This window comes from Corvus hawaiiensis, chromosome 1, assembly GCF_020740725.1.
Source record: "Corvus hawaiiensis isolate bCorHaw1 chromosome 1, bCorHaw1.pri.cur, whole genome shotgun sequence".
In the NCBI taxonomy this organism is placed as follows: domain Eukaryota; kingdom Metazoa; phylum Chordata; class Aves; order Passeriformes; family Corvidae; genus Corvus; species Corvus hawaiiensis.
The window spans coordinates 27,823,477-27,846,467 of NC_063213.1; the positions used below are offsets into that span (position 1 = coordinate 27,823,477).

A 22,991-nucleotide genomic window follows, 5' to 3' on the forward strand; every position below is an offset into this window, starting at 1 on the left:
TATAACAGTTTGAAATTATCCTGCTTCCCTTTAAGGTTTTGCTTTGTTCCTTTTTTTTTTTTTTTTTTAAATCTCAGCTAATATATTAGTGTTGAACATTCCACAAACTTCCCAGCCCCACAGAAAGGGAATGCAGGTCTCCCAACTCCAACACAGCAAGTGGTTTTAAAAATGGAAGTTGTCTCTTTGTTTGAAAACAAACTCTCTGGAGATGAGCAAAAGCAGTTTTTGAAACACGTGTAAACCAGCTGCCTAAGCGTCATTTACTGACATACCATGGACTCTAGTGATGTAGCTGTTGTGATTGTCTAGTAGCTTAGGATACAAAACAAGATTTTGGATGCCAAGATACATAAATGGATTAAGAAGACCAGAGGCTGTACTGTTTTGAAGAGGACACAGGATCTGACCATCTGCATTAAATATTTTCCAGGAATATAAGAGCCCATGGGGGGGAAATTTTGCAATAGGTTGCTTCGAAAAGTTTCCTTTCTGCTCTTTTCTTTCAAGCTGGCTTTATGAACTATACCAAATACCAAATAAATTCTCTAAGAAGGTTATCACTTTGCTTCCCTTTTAGCACAGTCCTCTCAATAGCAGGACAGCATAAGCATTTTAGGCCTCAGCGGAGTACACTGATTGACACCGACTGACAGTGAGGCTGATGATTTTAAGTCTTCCTTCTAGTTATGTGGTTCTACTGCCAGCTCCATTATATTTCACGTGAAGCTGATGAAGAAAAACATCAACAGAACTTTAGCAAATGGTCCAGAGTCTCCTACCTGTAGCCCCTTTCAGGGGAGGGGTCACTACCCAAAGCACATTCTGTGAAACATCTTACACCTCACTCACATGTTGAATAGGTGATTTGGGCCCAGTGTTTATATATTTGACCTCTTGTTCTTCTCACAATAGAGAGTAAAAAGGCCAGTGTAGAGTCACCAGCAAATCCTAAAAATTTCCAACCCATCTACAATAATTTAACTGCTTTTAAACTCACCATAACTCCAGACATCACTTTGATGAGTGTAAATCCGGTGTAAAATTGACTCCAATGCCATCCACTTAATTGGAACCTAGGAAAATTCACAAAGAATCCTTAAGAGGCTGACCCAAAATTTATCAGGGATATTTACCACCAGGTGGTGTGTAAACCAATAGTTTGGTTGCAGAAGGAAAAAAACAGCCAACACAACTATCTGAATGGTAGAACAGGCAACTTTTGAGTCCCCCTTTATTATTTTCATGTATCATGAAGAACCTGGAAACGTGGAATACTAGGTATATCAGAAATATCTCTTACAAAACAGTTTTACAATATTTTTAACAGTCAAGTAAGTACGTTTTAGCCTTCTATCAGAACAGGACATAAATCCAATCTTAGGCTACATGACAAAGACTGATCTACACTCATATGGTTTCTATTTATGGCCTCTGCAATATTTGCAAGCAGCTTCTCTTTAATTTCTCAGCAGGACACATTCCCTCCGTCAGCACGCGGTACAACACGCAGGCATGTTGAACCTATTTCTTCTGCTATAAATATACAACATTCCCTTTCTCTTTTTAAACTGCACAGTGTTATTGTGTTGGCTACACCGATGAGTTTTCCCAGACATTCTGGGTGGGAATTTCAAAAGCATTTGCTGCTCTGCTATCTCTGCTCTCACCGCAGTCCCACTGGCCTGATGCTGCTTTGGCTGATTTCAGAGGACTTCCACAGGCTTCAAAGGCAGCATGCTGAGATGGCAGCTGAGAGCTTTGAAAAACGCATTCCCTTTTTCCCCCCTTTGTGTGAGGCTTGTGCGCAAGCACAAACACCGGCAAATGCGCAGCAGTTCATTCTGCAGTGTGCTTTACCTTGCCTCCCTCAGCATGGTATTCCTTCTCGTCTGCACCGAGAAGCTTTGCCAGCCCAAAGTCAGTGATTTTCACGTGTTGAGGAGTCTTAACAAGGACGTTCCTGGCAGCAAGGTCACGGTGCACCAGGCGCCGTTCCTCCAGATAGTTCATTCCCTGCAATATAACACACTGTTAGTAAGGCCTCATGCACTTGGAGCTCGGAGCCACAAGTAAGTCACCAAACCTCAGCTGCTTTGTGGTAACTACACACACCACCATAAACACGTGGTAAGTTATCCCACCTGCACTCTCCATTTACATGATGTTTATTGCAGGGTGAGGATGAGTGCTTGCACTGTTACTCTTACCCTCCGGGAACCTTCTTGTGGGTCCAGGAGCTGGTGGAGTGATGAAGGAAAAAGAGGCAGTAGTGGGTATAGTAGATATTTGCAGGACATGTGGTTCCTTTGGGATTTACTTCAAGAAATACAAGATCAGGATGGAACTTACAAATAAGGGGACAGAGTCTTCTTTCAGCTCTACTTATGCAAACCCAGTGACTTCAGGAGAGCACAGTACAGAGTTTAACTATCCCCTGCCATTATGTACACAGGCCAACCCTATAGAGAGTATGTAGACAATCATTCGAAGTCGCTCATACTGTGTTTTATTACAGGCAGTGTACTCTGCCTTCTCCTTGCTAACAATGAGGCAGTCCACTGCAAAGGTGAAAACGGGAGAAAAATAAAAAATTCATTTTAAGTCTGAGCTCAGAGTTGCATCCATTTTCCAGTCCTCTTTGAAAAAGGCAAGTTCTTCCAGTTTCACTACCTCCCATGATTAGGCCGGATTCACCATAGCATACGTGCTTTTTCCGGATGACTGCCTCTTGAGGAAGAATATAACTAATTGTGCTGGTTTGACTTCTAAAGCACAAATTTAACAGCTGTGTTTCTGACCACAGAGATTACTCCCTTTTCCCTCAGTCTCTTGCTGTATGGAATCAAAAAGTTCATGATTTCCAAGTTTCCTGCAATATCTTTTCCAAACCCCACAATTATTCCCAGTCCATACGTTTCTGCTGGCAGTAGCTTATGCACTTGTATTTTTATGAAGAGAATTAATAAAAAATTACTTTTAACCTACAAAGTTAACACCAAAATGATCATGTTGATGTGACAGCAGAGGACTGGAGGGAATAACTGCCTTCCATCCTCCACCCGCTTCCTAAGCCCACTTCTAACCTGGACCACCATCGAATCCTCCCCCCAAGTCCCTCAGCAGAACTTCACCCATGCACTGCTCATGTTGCCAAAACAAACCACCCAAACAAACTGGCGCAGTGCCACTACGAGCGTGCACTGAATCACACAAATAGATCTTTAGCAAGCAGAGATCTTGAAACAAAGACTCTTGAGTGGCTGACAGAAAACAGACTATCTTAAAAAAAATAATAATTCCGTAATCTAGCCCTAGTAGGACAAAAATTTTCCTGCTAAACATGACTTGCTGCAGAGGCTAATAAGACTCAGAGCTGCTGAAAGGCAGAATATCAGTGTCACACCAAGCTAAGGCGCTGATGGCTGAAGACTCGTGCACGTGCTACACTGAAGATGTTGAACTGCCCATTTAGAAAGTTCAGCAGATCTTTAATTGTGTGCAGGCCTGGGGTTTAAGCCATTTTTCATCACTAAGCATGAGACCAATGTGTTCAAAGAGTTCCTTCACAGTGTTTCTGCACATGGAGTGTTTATGCTCTGTCATAACATCTTGCCTGAAAGAGAGGACTCCATACCTCAGGCAAAGATAATGTTTGTAAAAGATGCAAAGAAAACTTATTTCAAAGCTGTGAAAACAGAAACAAAAATAAGCTTCCCAGGGAACTTGCCTCCTGCTAGTTAGTTACCAGATATGTATTTGTTTCAATTTTTTTTTCCACTCATAAGTAAATTTTTAAAGAGTCAGAGAACTTTCAAAAATCTAGGATAACTTTATCAGAGTAGTAACACCAGACACATTGGTGGGAAAAAGCTGTACACAAGATTTATGAGTGCTTTGAGGAAAACTTCAGTGTGGAGCAGCAAAAAGGAGTATGTTGAAGGTCAGGCATTGCTGGCAAGGGTAGAAGTTGCTATGGGCAAATGTTGAACCGCCATGAAAAAATCAAACGAAAGCAAACAATTGTGAATAGCAACCTTTTGGGCAAGTGATGCCCCAAGGATCCGTTTGGGGACCAATACTGCCACCTTAAAAATTAACAAGGAGAAGAAGGAGGAGGAGGGAAATATGGCCTCCAGCTCATCCTCCAAAGGGACTGAAACCAGGACAGAGCAGTAATTGATTTTAAACAAGAAAGCAAGAGTCACAAAAGGCACCAAAAAAATGCAACCCACATCCCAGGTGGACACATAAATTAAAATTCACTTGTTGTGGAATGCAATGTAAAAAAAGTACACGCACTGAGATGAAGAATGTGCTCTGTAGACATTTGGTGGATACATTTCTGAGGTCCTCAGCATGTTTCCTGAAAGCAAACCACAGCTGGGATGTATACAAGGCCTCAAGGGACCAATAAGGTTTTAAGTGTGTGGTTATCCTGCAGACCAGCATTCCTGAAATAAGCAGCATTAAAGCAACCATGCTGTGTGGACACTGCCATGTCATATGACGAATCTTCAACAAATTGCCGTTATTTTTTTTGCTGGTTTTGCTTCGTTCTTCCACACTTGCAAATGGCTAACCACCATCCAAACACAGCATATTGCTGCTAAGGACTAGAGGCTGTATTGCAGTTCCTTTGCTACTCTTTGGCAAACAGTACCAGGTGTGATAATGAGTCTTCTATGGCCATTGCAGTTAGCTTACAGACCCCAACTCAGCACCTATAAATTACAGAACAGCTCTGGGGCGCCTGAATGCCTTTTGGTCAAAGGCAGCCTGCGCAAGGATGGAGCTGGTATCCAATAGTCAGCAGTTTCAATCCCTGGCCTCAGAGATTTCAGCATGAAACTCTCTGAGGCACACAAGAAGGTGTGTTCAACATCACTGTCCTGTGACACAGCCCGAAGAAATCCACTGAGGGAAGCAGCATTTTGCTATGGGAATTGACAAATTCTGTTGCCTTCCCTGCTGCCTGTGCTGCATCACATTTGCATCGCATTATCATTTCAATACTGGGTGTTTGGTTTGGACATAAATGTCGAGGTGATATTATTATGCTGCCTAGAAGCATTTTGAAGAATAGTTAAAGGTTTGCTCATCAGTATGAAAACAGTAAGTTGTTCCAGAAAAAGTAACTGCTTATTGCCATGTATAAGATACCTAGGATCCAGGTGGTGAAACAGAAAGATTTGCAGAGACAGGTAATTAAATAAACACATTACATGCTGTCAGAGTTTTAGCTGATCCGGAGTTCTGGTCTGCTTACCTTTGCAATCTGCACACACCAGTTGAGGAGGTACTGGGAGCCGATGTTGTCCTTGTGCTCTCGGATGTAATCCAGGAGGCAGCCGTAAGGCATCAGCTGTGTGATGAGCTGAACAGTTGAAGTGAGGCAGATTCCCAACAAGCGACACACATGGGGATTGTCAACACTAGCCATCACATAAGCTTCCTGAGAAGAAAGGCAAAGAAAGCAATGTGAAACACTCCCTTCGGCATGACATGAATATTTGGAGGCAGTTTAAAATAAGTTGGTCATCCGAGAGGTTGCTAAAATACTATATGCAAACTCTGTACCTCATATCACACACAAAATATACATATTTCCCACTCTGTGGACCAGATAGTTTTCGTTCCGTGGAATGTCCAGATTTTGAACACCAAATCATCACTGAGACGCCAAAGAAGAGCCAATCTCTCACTACTGGTACACCAAGAAAACATTGGACATAAAATCCTAGCGGATTAAAACTTACAGACCAAGGAGGAATTAATAAATTGATCAACTGGAAGCTGATGGGATTTCATCATTTTGAGCACCTAATTGCAAGTGCAACACATTTTTGTGAACATGTGCCATATGGTTTTTTTTCCTCACAGACCTTTTCATGAAACTGACTGGAAATCAGTATTTTTGAGACTTCTGCTCCCCTGTCAAGGTTGGTACTAACCCAAAAGTCAAAGTTGTCTTCTAGAATGCAACTGACAGTCTCAATTTTTAAGAGACCATGTTCTTCTTGACCATATTGTTCTTCAGTCCACGTCGAACCAAACAGATTAATTATCACGTCACCACTTTAGAACCTTGAATGCTTGTCTTTAAGTAGCAACAGTGAAAATATTGTCCTCAATTGGAAAAGCTGTTTTAGACTCATATAGCAATGTAAATGATACCAGGAAGGTACTTGGAATGTGGGAGCATAACAGATCCTTTGGTCAACTGGAATTTTGGGGTTTAGTTTCATATATATGTGAAAAACTCTTTTTTCAAATGTGGGTACACCATGTGTAGCTTTATGTACCTAGCTAAGATACCCAAGGTACCTCCTCTTCTTTTGTTCTTCTGTGGGAAGGGAAAGACCCCTTCAGAGGCTGCTTCAAATACATCCTTTAACATGGCCATGGGGTAAAAATCTCTGACGTCATGGTTTTTGTGTGCAAAAACTACTTATGGCTTGAAATTTGAGATCTATATTTATACTCAAATCCACTGCCAAGTGCCAGCTCAAAGAATGGATTCCAACTGGAGAAAAAAAATTAGAGCTGCAGTTGTTTGATTTCTTTAACTAACTTTGTATCTGATTTACAGTATGTCACTTCTAGATATTTTAAAAGTAATTTGATTGAAAAGCAACACAAGAGGAAATGAATGAGAATTTTTCCATTCAGTGAGCAGGTCAGCATCTTGATTCAGCATCAGGAGAAACACCTACTAATCACCCCTTGGCAATTGAGGCTAGCAGTCCCCCAAAGCCTAAAATCATAGTGAAGGCACAAATGGTGCAAGGGAAAGAGTAAATCTGCTCTTTCTAAGAGCTTAAGAAAATAAATACCATAGCACTTTACTCATCACCTAGCAAGCGTTCCACAAATGTCACATAGCTCCATAGCTGGTGAGAACTATTATTAAACAAACCTATTAAGGCAATGACGTTCAAGAAATAAGCAACCCCAATTCTTAAGCAATACTTTCTGGCCTCTGTGTTGTTGCTTAATGTGCCAGCCTAAGCAAAACATGATGTAATGCAGCCTCTTTTGAGGTACTAGTTCTGCATTTGGTACCCTTGTTTTGGAGCCCTTGGGATGAAAATGACCTCCAAGCAGACAGGTTAAATAGGACCTCCACCAGAACTGGTAAGAGCTCGTCAACCTACTGCATGATGTGGGCACACCATTGAAACATCCCTCTGCCATGGATAGTATTGATTGTGTGGGCTAGCTCAAGGAAAGATAAAGCAGGAACACAATCTGCTATTCAGTTTGTATATATTTGTGGCATCATTTCTTAGAGAATCTTGCAAATTTGTTATCCAATACTCAGACACAAGCAGAGACCAAAACAACTTCATTTCCCTACGCTTCCAAACTGAGCCATTGTAATGATGAAGAATGCCTTGCTTCCTGTTGGGATTCAGATCCATATTGTACTCATTTTGGCGGGGCAGGGTGGGGGGAAGACTGCAGAATTGGAGCTGTTCTCACTGCCCATCTGCCACACAGCCCACATGGGGCTGACCCGGGGGCTGAGCATTGGGATGCCGAAGGAGCAGGGTGGGTGTTTGGGCCACACAGCTTTCGGAGAGTGTCCAAGTGTTGACACCCCCTCTTCCATTTGATACTGCAAAGGAAAATAGGCCACTGCCTCCTCCTCAAAGAGAGCAGAACAGAGCTATTGTGTGGTTGTGGGTCCCTCTAAGTAGCCCAAGACATTAAAGTGGGTCTTTGTTTCAACTGTTTATCTTGGAAATCTCCTCAGGTTCGCTCTGACCTGCTCCAAGTATGCTTGGTATTTAACAACAACCTTCTGAATTAACTCTACCCTAATAAAGTCAGCCAGAGCTTGCCTGGATTATAAGAGCTAAAGCTGCTGTGCTTGTTCTATACTGACTGTGATTCTGTAAGACAAATCATCTTTAATTAGACATTATTATCTTTGAGGTTCCAGTGACCTTGAAAAATTGGTTGTGTAGCAAAAAGTTTTGAGAAGAGCTTTTGGAGTCATCTCTCTGATTTCTTTCACTAGTTTTGTATTTTTTTAAATTTAGTTCTGAAATAAAGAGTTCCACCAACCAAATTACCTAAAAATGAATAGGATTGAAAAAGCAAGAGCTTTTTGTTAAGCATCCTAATTCAAAGGAAAAGATAATGTGGGAATTTGCTACAGAAATTTCTTTTAGAAGAGAAAGTACTTTGATACCACTAAAAAGCACACGGTCCCTGCATCTACTGCCCTGTCCAGTGATCTTGATCTGCTGAAGGAAGGACGAAGCACTGTAGGCTTGTTCACTAAATCTTCCTACAGGGTACATGCCTTCAGGAATTTAATGCAGCTAAGTCCAAAGCATCCTTTGTGAACACTGTGTTATGCTCCTTACCACTGTGAAGAGCAAAATGTGGGGCAGAGCTCAGGGCAGGCAGCTGAGCAGCATCTCACCCAGCTCCTCAATGTAGGGAATGCCAATGAAGGGAGGGATCACAGGCAGGCGAGGGGCAGGAATGAGGGCCACATAGGTAGGGACCTGGGGAAGGGCTGAGACTTGTCTGGAGTCTAACTAAACTAAAACCAGAATGGGTATTGCTTGCTGTATGGATTCAGAGATGGACCACCTATTCTTTTGCACTGCTGCAATACACCTATCAAATCATATGGTGCATACACACAATCTGCTGAAGCAGAGTAATGTATTGGAACAACACTGATTATTCAGGGTGACTTGAAAAATCCAGCTTTATTATGGTCAGTAGCACAAGTGGTGGTTTGTTCATAGACATTTCTCCTGAGACATCTCACTACAAGGACAGGCTTTTTGTTAAGATCTTCACCAGCTGCAACAATTGGAGATGAACCTTCCTACCTGAGGTGTCATTTACTGGCCAAAACTGGATTTAAAAAAAAAAATTCCTTCTAAATTCAGTCCCTACCAAAATAAAAGTAATTCCACAGTTTTCCCCATGGCTGAAGGATTTGTGTGCTTGATTAACAACACTATCTGTTCCAGACAAACAGGTCCATTTGGGACATACCAGGGACAGGACAGAATGACAGAATGACAGACAGACACACTTTTGTTGCTTAGGACTGAACAACAGTCCTAAGGGAAATCTGAAGTTACACTGAACTTCTGAGTGCTCCTCTCCTCACTCAGCATTCTCCTTTCCTTGTATAGAAATTTATATATCCTTGGTGCCACATGTTCCATGGCTTTGGATCTAGTTAAGATTTTCATCAATTTCAGGTTCAGGGAACTTCATATTTAGGACTCTGGCTCACTCACTGTAAACTCAAACATTTATGAACTCCAAAATCAGTATCCCATAGCCTTTCCTCGTGTTTTCTGAAGGGATGAGCTAAATCCAAACAATAAAATAACAATTCCAAGCTTCTTTCAGAAGGTGAGATAATTTCTTGCATTTTATGGCAGAGAAACCAGACAGCTGGGATTTTTAAATTTTATTTTGGACTTACAGTTAATTTAATCCTATTTAACCAAGCAACTAGCTTATGACAATCCGCAGGACTCATAAACCATTAAGTCTGTTGTTATTTGGCTTAGCTGTACCACCATAATGACAATGAATGCTACAGCTTAAGGCCTGAAACATCAGAAAAAAAAAAAAAGAATTAGTTCTAAATGTATGGTCCTGACCACTCCTTAGGTGCTACTCCATGAGTATAAAATCTGTATTTGGATTGGGTTCATGGGAGACACAAAAGCACTTCACAGACTGGGCTGCAAAGAGCAGTACTTCTAGATGAGGAATTGAGTTTAGGATGCAAAATATTTCTTCCCACACAAAATCCTAAAACCCCTCTAGTTATTTGAGAAGAAAATCCACAGACCACTGACAACTTGAGAAAACAAACATGAAAACTCACATCAAGTATTTCCTTGTTGGCTTTTGGTGATGTAGCCTCTCTCAATTCTTTAATAGCAACAGGAATTTTAACCTTCTCTCCCTCTGGGATCCAAAGTCCCTACCAAAAAGAAGTACAAAGAGTTAGCCAGTCTCATACCTAAAGGGTTAATTCTCACAGTTACATATATATTTTACATCTGAGTAGACTTAAATATTCTGAGCAATGGAAAGACATAGCAGACAACAAAAATATGCAAAAAATGTATCTTGTGGGTATTACCAAATTCCTGTTAATGGGCTGGTACTTCTCTTTCAGACACCTCTACCATATTTTTTTGAAAAAACATGTTCATAACTGTCCCTGTGTAAATAGCCCAAGAGATGCATAAAGAGCAACTTCTGTGGGTGGAAATCTAACTAATTAGACCATCACAGCAACTGCATGTGCAAAACCTTGCCACTTCCAATTTATAAATCATGTGATGAAAATAATTAGCATTTTCTCATTAAAACAAGATGGCATCTATACTGTAAAAATAATCCAGTCCTAAACATATGCAGTGGCAGGGAAGTCTATGTCCAACTGGTGCAGTGCTCTACATCTATAGTGTCAGGAGGCCATTTAGGTGGCAGGTCAGCAGTGTAGCACTGTGAAATCCTGCAGTTTTTACATTCAGCACTGTAACACTGCTGAAATCCCCAGCAGTTCAGGTGCACTTCTTTTTGTGTCCCTGAAGTTCCTAATCATAGCTGGAAGCCTGATTCAGAATATAGAGCTTTATAAAGAGATATAGGAACCTACAGTTACTGGCAAAGCCTGAAACACATATCCTGAATAAAAGGAGGAACACAGAAAAGTGGAACTTGATGAAGAAGAAGCACAAAGGATAAACAAACACCATGAGAAAAAGTACCTTGTGAACCTACACAACTAAAGGTGTGCAGACACTTTCACACCTCTGAATCAGTTCTAATGAAAGAAGGATTGAAAATTCCAATGAAAGAATGATTGAAAAAGAAGATCCCAGATGACACAGAAAAATGGCTTTGCACTGAGTTAACCAAAGTGCATTTCTTTTCCTCCTTAATATTCACAATAGGATGTATTTGACTGTGCTAATTTTTAAGTGAATGTCTTTGTTGTCCAGGTTCAGCAGTATGGCTTTGGCAATGTTTTATGTAAACCTTCTCCTTTTACCCAATTCCTAACAAAACCAATGATGATTGAGTAATCTCTCCACACTTCAACAGACAGATACATGCTATAAAATCTAGTTAAAAAAAAAATTTACACAATGACTGAAGCTCCTAGTTCTTGCTTTGTTTGGGTGGCTTCTGCGGGAGGGAGCAATATGAAAAGGGGAATAGAAACATGGTGATCTTACCTTATAAACAGTGCCAAAAGCTCCAGAGCCTAAAACTTTGACCTTTTTAAATTCTGTCTCCTTTAAAATTCTCAGATGAGCCTGGTTTGGTGCCTCCCCGCTGGGTGTCAGTGGTTCAACAAGCTGGTGCAGAGAGAAGATGATGTTAGAAGGTTACACAGTCTGGAAGGCTGAACACTTTGTGGAAGCAAATAAATCCTTCCTTTAAAATAATGAACATTTGATTCCATGTGAAGTTTTTGGGAGGATACCTCTGCTCTGACTTGCAGGAATAAATACCTGCTCCAAAAATCAAGCATGGAGGGGCAACTGCCATTTTGAAGGAGAATGAAGGAATAGCTCTTCTCAGCCTCTTCTCAAATGGGGGCTTTGACTTCAAAGCCTTGAAACACATGGCACGAAAAATAATGTAATTACCACAGATGCTAAAGGAGATTATTTTTGTTTTGAACTTGTGAATAAATTATGAAAATGTTTAAAATAATGGGCAAGAATCATCTGCAACCTTTCATGTCTGCACTTGTTTAACTGGATACAATTCCCATGGTACCAGTGGTTCCCCGAGACCACGCAGTGTACAAAAAGCAATTGAAACTCTGACAGTGATTCTTTCCTCAAAAAAAAAGGATGTTGAATTGGCTATTGATTTTTTCAAAATTTTATCTAAGCCTTATTGCAAACAGCAGTAATGCCCTCCAAAGACATTTAACACTTTTATGATGCGTAAGTCAGCTTTTTCCTTAGTTCTTCCTTCTGCTTTTCCTTTGAATAACACCATATTTAGCTAGATTCAATCTGATTTTAGAGGGTCAGCAGGCTCTTTGTTGTGACGAAATATCCTCATTTTGAGGAGTCCAGAGAGTACGATATAAGCTGAGCACAAATTGAACTCTACTATCACAACTGCAGAATACAGCAGTATGTGAAATATTGTTTCGTAGTACAATGGAAAACAGACCAGCTTGGGTTTTTTTCTTTTTTTTAAAGGATATTAGCAGCTGACTCTGCAAAGCTGGCAAGTACAGGAAGAAGCTGCAACTGGGATTTTAGCAGAATGTTAAAAACAATTGGCTTATTTATTAGAACTGCACTAGAAAGAGAAGGGGGCTAACCACAAAACAGCCGTTTCCATCCAGGATTAGGAGTTTTGCTATGTATGAGGTGTCCAGAGGGTGATGCTGTAATGCACTCAAAGCCATGCAAAACCAAAAAAAGCAGTGTAGAAACCTTGTTCATGCACAACAGGGTAAACCATTCACTTTGATGGCTTTGTGGGCTTTTTGTGCTAAAAACAAACCAAAGACAAGATTTAAACACACTTCCTTAATTTCTTTCCCTCCTCTCCTTTTTTTCCACAGGATCAGGCACACACCTGATCAAGGGGGTAAAATTTTCAGAAGTACCCCAAGCTGCCACAGGAGGCTCAAGGCTTGTCTGGAGGGACACAAAATGTGAGGCTGAAGGTCTACACAGCAAGGTAGTATGGATCAGCAAACACATTGCACTTGACCCTGAAGGTGTAGTTTTTTTCTGAGAAGACAATCTCAATGACTTTCCTTGGGATTAAGACATCCAAATCCCTTAATTCTTTTGAAAATTATATGCAGAGGGATCAGATTTGAGATTAAGTGAGAAGATGTTAGGTGTACACCGCCCCTTTCCTGAGTAGCATGGCAGCTGCCGCATTTTCCATTCCCAGGGACTGCTGAGTTACAAGGCAGATGCAGGGTGCTTTAATCGTCTGGTATGAGGAGAAGGGCATCCACTGCCCCAGATGAAGCAGAGGTGCTGGCAGCACTCACCTCCCTCTCCTGCAGCAGCCGGCGCAGGGTCCGCTTTCTGACGATGTGGCGTCTCCGCAGGTACAGGCCGATGCCCAGGCCCACCACCACCAGGCACAGGAGACCTCCAACAACACCGGCTGCGATTGAGGGGATCTTGGAGCTGCAACGCAGGAGGGGATGCAAGAAAGAGAAAAAAATTTCTTAGGTGTAAGATTTTAGAGAATCCCTACAGAGGTTGCAGGAAGCCTTAGGTTTTGATCGAACACACACACTGGACACCCACATTACAGATTTCTTGGGCACCTGTATTTTTAAGGGCCTCATCCAGTAATCTGTTCAAAGTGGTGCTTAATTTCCATCTGGGCTTAAACCACAAGTCTTCATTCTTCCCTCAAACTCACAAATGGAACTGATCCTCATAACTTAAGCAAGGGGATTTCTCCTCCTTCCAACAAACCCACCAAGCGCATGAGCATCAGATCTGTGAAGCCTTAGTGTGCCAGCTGTGGGCAGCCCACATGTGATCAGAGACATGAAGCATGTGGAGAGAAGGCCTGTCAGGAACACAGACACAGTTGTGATACCAGCAACGCAGCTGACATCCCCTCATTATTTGGGGAGGCATGCTGTAAGGGTCACAGTGAACATCAGATCATCTGTCTTCCTTACAAGTACAAATGTCTGAAGCCAGGTATTGTGTACCATCCCCACTGTACATACAGATTGCTGCCTCTTTATTAGAGCCTGCGTAATTGCAAATTTAAGGTGAAAAGAAAAACCTGATTTCCAAGGTTGTTTTTTGGTCTGTACTTAAAAGATTCTTCCCAGCATTTTTCGAAGTTGCCCCAGGGATTTCTATTAAATGCAGTCACTTTTTAACAGTACTTCTAGGCTGAATTTGTCTTGCCATGGCATGACTTTGTGGCCAGAAATGAAATCCCTCTCTCTCAGTCCGAGAAGACTGTTTGTTTGTTGCATGACCTTGAGCACATCATGAAGCCAAACAGTGTGATACAAGATCTAGTGTGAGTGTGACAAATGAGCATCCATCTGGGCGCACAGTATTTGGATATGGACAGATCACAGGGCTGGAAAAGACCCTCTGCATCTCTGAGTCTCCTGTAACAGAGGTGACTATATCAGTCCTAAACATATCTCTCTCTGCCCTTAATCCTTTCTTTTTCAATCCCCTCCTTTTATTCTTCAGTAACAGATCCCTGGTCTCACCTTGACAAAAACTGTAGGCAGAACAAGATTTTGAAGTCTTGTGCCAGTAGCAATATTTCTCAGTTCTTTTAACCATTTTTATAGGTCTGAGCCTGCTCTAATCTGTCACTTCCCCATAAAGAGCTGAAGACTTAACTTTAGTCCCAGCCCTGCAGTGTCCAGTGAGGAAATGTAAACACACACGCATTCTTTCCAGCTCTGCCATTAATTGTAGCAGATGAAATACTCACCCATTTGGACAGCCTTCAAGACCTGGCCCTTTGCACCTGTAAAAACAAATGAATGTTACAAATATAGTAGCTCTGGCCTACATACTTCTGTAATTCCAACTAAGAGTGCTACTGATTGAAAAGTCTGTGTTTCAGAGCAGTCCAAGTGTTAACACAGGAATTTATAATAGTCATACACTCCATTAAATATCAGTCAGCAACAACCTTGCTCCAAAATCTTTTATCTAGAGAAATAGCCATGCTGCATGCTTAGTTTAAAGAATGTTTTAAAACAACGTTTTAGCATGTGGTAGAAGTGGGGGAGGACACAGATACACAAAATTCATGGATTCTGTGGCTCTGTGCAGAGCCCGGGGCTGACCATGGAGGACAGACGTAGCCTCCTGCTCGTACAAGGACACAAATATACGTGGAAACATGTCATTGCAGACCCTTCTGCCTACTCCTTGTTTCCTGATAAGGTAAAGGTTTTAATTTCTACACTTTCTATTGCAATGGAAAACTTGGGTAGCAGATACATCCCATCAAAAAATGGGATTTGACAGCACTCTCTCTGGCTGTAGTTTGTTGGCATGTGTCCATGATATTTTTCCTTTAGAATCCAAAGTCTTATGTTACTGGTAATGTAAACAGGTATAACAGTTATCCAGAGAGCCAGGAACTGTACTAGCAAGTCATTCACCCTCCATTCGAGTTTAAAATGCTCAGAATTTTGGCAGTGCAGTGCAAAACCAACACAGATGAAAACACAGGGACTGAGTTCACTTGATGGTCTAATGAGTGTGAGAGGCACAGTGCATTCCCTGAGTGCTGCTGGGCTATGAGATGGATGCTCTTCATGGGAATTGTGGTCTTTGTGGTGTCTACTGAGGAAGGACAGTATTTCAGAGAGGGTGACATCACCTCTGGAAAACAGAGCACAGGAAGGAGTAAAGTCCAGTTTGTGGTATCTGCTCCCTGTGCTGACTTAAAGAAAATGGACCATCCCAAAACAGTTCCAGAGGAGGTCAAGTAGGGGGTAAGGAGTGAGCCCATGCCAGGAAAACTCTGGAATCCCTCTTACTGAGAGGAGGAACCAGAAGAATTTCAAAACGCCAGGTAGAGTTGCAGATCTTCTCTCGTAACTTGGTCTGGGCCTGGGGAAGGAAGAGGTGAAGCAACTACTCATTTTACTGGGATTTTGTTTGTTTGTTTGTTTGTTTTCATTACTTGGATCTTCCCTCGTGTATTTGCCTTGTTCCTGGGCCAACACAGCGCTCCAAGACCCAGCATCTGGAAGGTCTTGTAAGTTCACTGGACTCCCATGCAAGAATGTGCATCCTGGTGTCCTGGACATGCTGGAAGTGCTGTGCATACCAATCCCTGGATTCTGGGTCCTCAGCCTGGTTAGCTTTCCTATCTGCATACAGCTTGCTTTGTTTGCTCAGTTGTAAAACTAAGCACAGAGAGGCTGCACATGCAGAGCAGATTCTTAAGCAGACCATTGCTTAGGGTCATAGGAGGCAGTCTTGCCTTGGGCTTCTCTCTTCGGATGTTCAATGGAAAACTGATCTTGGACTCCAGACCCCATCCAGTCATGCTCTACCACCTGGATATAAATTTCTAAGGCAACAAAGCATGTGCAGCTGCTCTTGATAAGAATATGAAATTAGAAGACCTCACCTAATTTCAGAATATGACTACTGTCCCTCAAAGTATCTCTCCCTCAAAAATCTGGTTTGCCATGCTATTTTATGATGACAAGTTCTCTACGTGCTTCCTAACAGCAAACAAAACTGGCTGAGGGGATTGAATCTACAGTCTGAGGAATGACCGACCAGTTCTTCTCTTACACATCGAAGCAGAGGCAGGAGAAATGTAGATTTTTATCAGTCCCCTTCCCTTTCCCACACAAATCCATCAACAGCAAGTCTGGTGGGAAAAAGTAAAAAGTGTTTGGGAAGAAATAGAGAGTTCAGCTTGTGCTTTTCAAATCCCACTTGGTTTTTTGATTAATTTCACAAGTCAGAGAAGAAACAAAGCCCGTATGAATTATCCCTCCAGGACTATATATAACTATATTTGTTAAGGTGGAATTTTATGATGACACCCAACATCAGTAACCCAGATTTTATGGAATCTAAACAATCACGTTTTCCATTCCTGAGTCATTTTTCTTCTGCTTACAGAAACCAAAATGACAAATGTGGCCTTATGTTATGAAGTACCTTAAGATCTTATGGATATGTTAGATGAATATAACAGCAGTGGTAGTCTTTGATATATTTCTCTACTTACTGGAAAATTAGTTCTGTGTACAGTTCCTGAAAACTACTTCATCCTGAATTCAGCATTTTACCTGTCTATGTAAATATTACTTGTCCCAGTGCAGACACAGCTATTTATTTCCTAAATCCATCAAGATTTTAACAACTTTCTCCTCAACCCATAGTTCCTAACTTGATAGAATGCAGTCAATTGTTATGATTAATGGCCTTTCAGAGGGGTCTCACATATAACAGCCTAAGTTACTTCACAATCATAAAAGAAATGGAAAATAATTTCTAAACCTTTTTAAACTTTTCAAAGATTTTACTTCATCCTTTCTTTCTAATTAACCTTCCAAGTGTGACAAAGGCATAGAATTTGTGCTGTGGCTCTGCAGCCTTCTCTCTCAGACCCCCTTGTTCACTTTCTCATCTCCCCCAAAAATCCCTTAGCATTTAAAATGAAGACTGCTGAGACACAGAGTGTTGATAGCAACTGTGGATGGAGGCAGGATGTGTCAGCTAGTGGTACTGGCTACAGTGGTGGCTTCTCTCCTTGCTTATCCACCTCAGTGGCTGAGTTTAATTCCTATACTCTGTGAGACTGCCAGGGAAAATCAAATCCTTCAACATTGACCAGATTAATTAAGATCGTGAGTGTCATTAATTGATGAACATATAAATGGGGTAATTCCAGGGCTTTTGAGATGTTGCTTTCTTTATTGTAGCATATATTCTCAGCTGTACCAGAGGCAGGGCAAAAGGAAGCTTGTGTACAAAATCCCCATGAGAATACAGAAGAATTGGGAGAGTAGGGGTCTTTTGGGCCAACCAGGAGAAACCATTCTTCATTCTATTTACTAATGAAGGCTGAAAAATGGACTCAGCAAAGAAAATGAGACTCGAAGGGATTCTTCTTGGCATTACAAAAGAAGCAATGAATGACCCGTACGCACACCTAAAGCAAAAAAATGAAGTGCATGACAAAACTCAGCTGGGAAGAGAAGTCTTTTACTTGAAGCTTCTTCAAATAAGGAAAACAGAGAGAGATCCTGGGAACCCTTACTTGCATGACTACTGAAGTCAGCACACTTAATCATGCTGATAAGATTTTGTGGGCTCTACCCGTGAAATTGGACAGGGACAGAAATGAAGTTGTTGTTTCTTGTCATGCAGAAATTGCTGAGACTGTGGTTTCTAAGGATGCAAAAGCTTTGTGAGACAGATGTTTTCCACCCACTGCTGAACAGATCCATTCCCAAAGCAAAACGAGGGAAAGGCATGAAGAGAAATGGCATTGCTGATGGATTGCCTTCAGAGGGACAATGCTGTGCCATACTGCATGTTCCCATATTATAACCCTGACACTGGCTCCCTACTTATCCATGGCCACAGATGTCCCATCTGTGTAGCAAAAATAGCAACATTACCTCCTTCTAGCTCTCTTGAGCCCTTCAGGGATACAGCCTATTTCATCTGCCACATTTAGACAGCAACTCGAAATCGGGCTATTGAGCATGTTCACAATGTAACTGATGCTAACTCAGCCCAGTTCCATCATTTGAAAGATGAAATTGATACTACTTTTTATGTTCTGCCTTAATAACACAGGGCCAAATGCACTGAGGCATATGTTGGGTAGCCCTCACTTAAAAAAATTCTTCTTACTGTAACCTCATCTCCTGCCTGACTCTTGTGGTTCCCCCACCCACTGCTAAAGACAGGCAGGAATTGACTTCTCTGATCAATTCTGCTTGGGGAACCTGCTTGTGCATTAAGAGCCACCGTGTGGCTCGTTTTACATCCCTGTCTGGCAAATTATGTTCTCCAAGTCTGCGTTCGAGCCTAGTGTTTGATCTTACTACTGAGGCTGCACAGTGAAAAAAAGCCTTGTCCAGATGTGGTCACTTAATACACTATTCTGCCAATCAGCTGCATTTCCATGTGGCCAGTTAGAAGGAGGATATTGGATCACTCTGGCCAGTTCATATTAGTAGGGACTTCTGAGGTCATTAATAAAGAGCAAACTTATTAAGATCCCTTTTCAGCCGAGAAAATTTGTTCTTAGGCCTGCAGTGGGAAGCCCTGATAAACCTTGTCTGTGACTATAGCAAAACCAGGGGGCATCGCTGTAAATTGGGGCAAATCCACCAGGTTGGTATAACTACCATCTGAGAACTGTTGCACTGAATTTCACCACAAGCACTACAAAGGGCTGTTACTTGCTGATTCCACCCTTCATCTCCTTTTTTCCATGAAGGTGGGGAACCGGCAGCTGGATTAATAATTAATAATTAATGTACCATGTGATGGTTGGTCTGAATATGTTACAACTCCTCTCTTGCAACACTTATTACAGGCATATTAGAGAATGATTTTGGATCAGACAGACCTGCAAGGTAAAAAGCAGAGGGCTGTCAAAGAAAATACACCAAACATGGGCTGGCTTTTTGCTCTGAAAGCATCACAGTACAATAACCAACTCTCAAACCCTAAAACCTTTTCCTGTGCATTCCATGTCCTTTGTAGGTTGGAAATCAGGACAGAGACAATTATTACTTGTGATGTAGGTTAAACGGATCAATTCACAGCTTGTTACAGGTTGCAGTTTAAGCATGTCCCCAAATGAGGACAAAAATGGCTCGTATAGATTGGGTTTACTCTGATGCCTGTTAATAAAACCACACTCACAAGGCTTAAACTCAGACCGAGTGCTAGTATATGGAAAGAAGGAATAAAAGAAAATCCCTGTGTTATCCCACTCGGATTTCCCTCCTGAAAGTTGAAAGGTGCAGAGAAAAATGGGCCCTGGGAACCCAGTATCCACCAGATGTCACTGATGTTCCTCTCAAAACCAGAGGACACAGCAACAAGCGAGGTGGGAAAAAAAAGGTGCATCACTGGTGCATGAGTCCTGTAAAATTCTGTTCTCCAGTTATCAAACAATCCTGTTTCAAACCCCTTAAGCAATTTATTTTCTTTCCTTCTGCATAAAGACAAAGTACCACTGACCTTTTCCTACTTATAAAGTCTGCCACACTCTGCAGTGTGTCCTCCTGACCTCTCTTGCTCCCTGCTAGTTCTTCTTCTCAGTGGTTTGACATGGGACCATCAGGAAGAGAAAGAGCTCGAGACAAGCTGTTTCTCCATTTCTTTTCTTCCCTGTCTCCATTCAGTCCCAGGTTTTACTCACCCCCGGGTGCAGTTTGGATGGCAGAGCTGGCAAACATTATTCCCATCAGCATATTTCCAGACGAGGGTGTCATTCTCTCCCAGAACCCCTGCTGGGCAGGATTTCACACAGTGTGGGCCATCGATAAAATGGGCACACTTCATGCAATTGTCAGGACCCTGCAGAGAGAAACAACTTGTTTACGATGCCCTTACATCAGCCTATTCAAAAGGAAATTCAGAAGATGCCTTCCACTGCTGGAAGTTTTCAGCATCATCTGGTTTTATTACCTTGCTACCTGATATTCTTGCAAGTAATTACTCTTGTAGGATGGACCACACAAAGGCATTTCCTGCTGCTTTAAGCTAATGTTTTCTTGCATTACATTGTTGTTTCTTTTTTCCCTCTGCCTTCTGTCCAGTTGGAAAACTTGTGCTTTGCATTTTAAATGGGAAATAATTTAATGACACCCTGATAAGGGGTTAGCTGAAAAGCAGACAGCTTGGCTGCTACCTGCTGCAATCTACTGTCACACAATTTAAAATAGGGGACCTGGCCCTGCTGACACCCCTCTGAAATACTGGCATCAAATCATTATTTTTCTGGTTTCTCAGCACAGGTTCTTTCCTCTGGTAAGGAGAAGCATAGGATGATGGAGGCAACCCAAGGAGTCCATGCAATTTTTGTTTTCCACTTTGAAAAACACTTAGTTTGTATTTAAAGGCATTGCCTTTGGCCATTTTTGGCAGAACTGTTTTTATTAAGACTCTACCAGCACCATGAATGACCTAAATATTTTAAAGCAGAGGAACCAGCAATTGTGGGTCAAATTCTACTATGGAGAAAAAACAGACCAGATCCACAGTGCTGGTTGCAGTGGGACTACAGTAAGACATGCTATAGGAAGATTATTTTAATCACTGTAATGTCTAAGGGCCACTATAATAGACTGATTACTAGATGCTAGGCAAATATGGAACAAGGGGTCACTGCCTGAAGGAGTTCATAATGTAAATAACATCCCTGAGGCCATGGTGCTAGGAGGGAGGATGGAAATGCTTCACATTACTGAGCAGTGACTCTTCAAACTGATGATGGGTGTCCTTGTTCTCGCCAGGACAGGGTTAATTTTTGCAGCAGCCAGAAGGGGCGTGGCTAGGACATAGGGGTTATTCTACACCATCTCATGTCATTGCCAGGGGTAGGGGAAAGGAGTCTCTTCTGGGGAGAAAGGGTTTCTTCTGGTTGAGCATGCATGGTAGAGGGAACAGTGGGGCAATGCTAGTTTCAAGCAATCACATGTGAGTCCTTCACCTTTCTTGTACACTGTTATTAATGTTGTTGCTGTTACTATTCCCCTTCTTATCTCATTGCTGTTTCCAGTAAATTGTTCTTATCTCAGCCCACGATTTAAACCTCTTATGCCTCCAATTCTCCTCTCCAGCCTGCCACAGGGGAAAGGGGGGAGAGAGGGAGTGCGTGACTTGTGAGAGAGAGTCTTTGGAGAGTCTCAGTGAGAGTACCAAATTGGGGAGTACCATTCCTAGACTGCAACAATGGGCAAGGGTCAAACACTCAGAGGCTGCAGGGGGTGGCAAGAGGTGTTTAAAGAGTTGGGTTAAATATCACAGAGGTGCACCTGTGATGGAAGCAGGAGATTTGATCTCCCAAAAACAAAAAAAAAAGAATTGGACTTTTGCAATTAAGATATGAGTCCAAGCTAACATGTTCACACCAACTTGGAAGCTGAGTAGCTACACGTTACTCAAATGTTTGCCATGTTTGCCACAGTAAGTTTTTTTTTTTTTCTGTAAAAATACAAAAAAATATTAAAGACTCTACAATGTCTGTGACTGTGGATTACATGTCACAAAAATAAAACTAACACCCTGAGGTTTCCTATCCTGCTCCCTTGCCCCAAGATCTTGACTTCTAACCACCCCCATCTCTGCTCCACCTCAGACAGGGTTAATATGAGACCTCAGGATTATCTGAACATGGGAAAAACATATTAATAAATGATTTAAGGCTCAGGTTTGCTAAGATGAGTCTGCTCTTACAGGTCCAGTGCAGGTTGCATTGTACATGGTGGAGTTTTGCACCAGGCACTCAGGGTGGCAGGGGAGGCACTTGGAGTCCTTTTCAAACTCTCTTGGCTCCCTGGAAAACAACAACAAAAAAACCCAGAAATAATTAAACCTCAGGCTGATCAGCAAGTAATAAACCGTGGTCTTCTCTCCTTTTCCAGACTTTTCCACGTTAAATTGAGATGATGATGGTGCTGAGACAGGAGGAGGGACCCTCTTGGCTACACCAGTAGCACTTGCTCAGTGCAACCAGGAGGACGTAAGAGTAAGGGAAATTTGGTTGGCAGTGAAACACATGGCACTCCAGATTGCACACTACAAATTAGTTTACTTTCCCTTTTAAGCTAATGTCACAGAATACTCACAACCATTCTAGAGGCTTTTAAATGGTAGTGATGCAAAGAGATCAGCAAAAACAGTTCAAGTGATTCCAAGGCTACAAATAATAATTAGGAAAGTTAAACAGCAAGGCACTGATAATTAAATTCATGTCCTCTCTACAACACACAATGAATCATTAAAATATGAAAGTTGGGAACAGATGGTTTCAATAGCAATAAAGCTGTTCCACTTCAAGTAATGGTGTTTTTAATTAAACTAAATCTTCCCATCATTTGACACAAAAAAATGCCCCGATCTGCCCTTCAGGTTATAATAGCTGCTAGAGGGAATTCACTTTAAAAAAAAGACAGCTGTTAAATGGCAAGCCACTAGAGAAATACAAACATCAGAGGCATTAGCACCCTGACAAGTACTTGCTTAAAACTCAGGAGCTTTAAAAGTCAAACTTTGAAAGATTTACTGAAAAATCCCTGTAATTTTGCTGCTAGATATGCCTTTTCCACCTACATCACCTGTTGAATTGACACACAAGGCAGCAGTATTTTTCCCATGTCCTGAGTGAGGCTGAAGCAGTAATTTTGCTTGAAATTGCTGCTCTCAGCGATTTTTGGATGAAAGTTCCTTCTGCCTTGACTGCAATTTTGCGAACTGCAAGGC

General features: G+C 41.7%; 1 protein-coding gene across 2 annotated transcripts in view; it reads right to left on the reverse strand.

The window, feature by feature from the left end:
• Window positions 1–22,991, reverse strand: part of EGFR (epidermal growth factor receptor) — a 159,962-nt gene that overhangs the window by 12,223 nt on the left and 124,748 nt on the right. For both annotated transcript variants that reach the window (XM_048297741.1, XM_048297731.1), the window contains exons 14-22: window positions 21,966–22,065; window positions 19,927–20,084; window positions 14,488–14,523; window positions 13,049–13,190; window positions 11,247–11,369; window positions 9,881–9,979; window positions 5,270–5,455; window positions 1,861–2,016; window positions 1,001–1,076 (exon numbers count right to left, since the gene is read on the reverse strand). In XM_048297741.1, coding sequence (XP_048153698.1) covers window positions 1,001–1,076; window positions 1,861–2,016; window positions 5,270–5,455; window positions 9,881–9,979; window positions 11,247–11,369; window positions 13,049–13,190; window positions 14,488–14,523; window positions 19,927–20,084; window positions 21,966–22,065 — 1,076 coding nt within the window. The remainder of the gene's footprint in view (window positions 1–1,000; window positions 1,077–1,860; window positions 2,017–5,269; window positions 5,456–9,880; window positions 9,980–11,246; window positions 11,370–13,048; window positions 13,191–14,487; window positions 14,524–19,926; window positions 20,085–21,965; window positions 22,066–22,991) is intronic.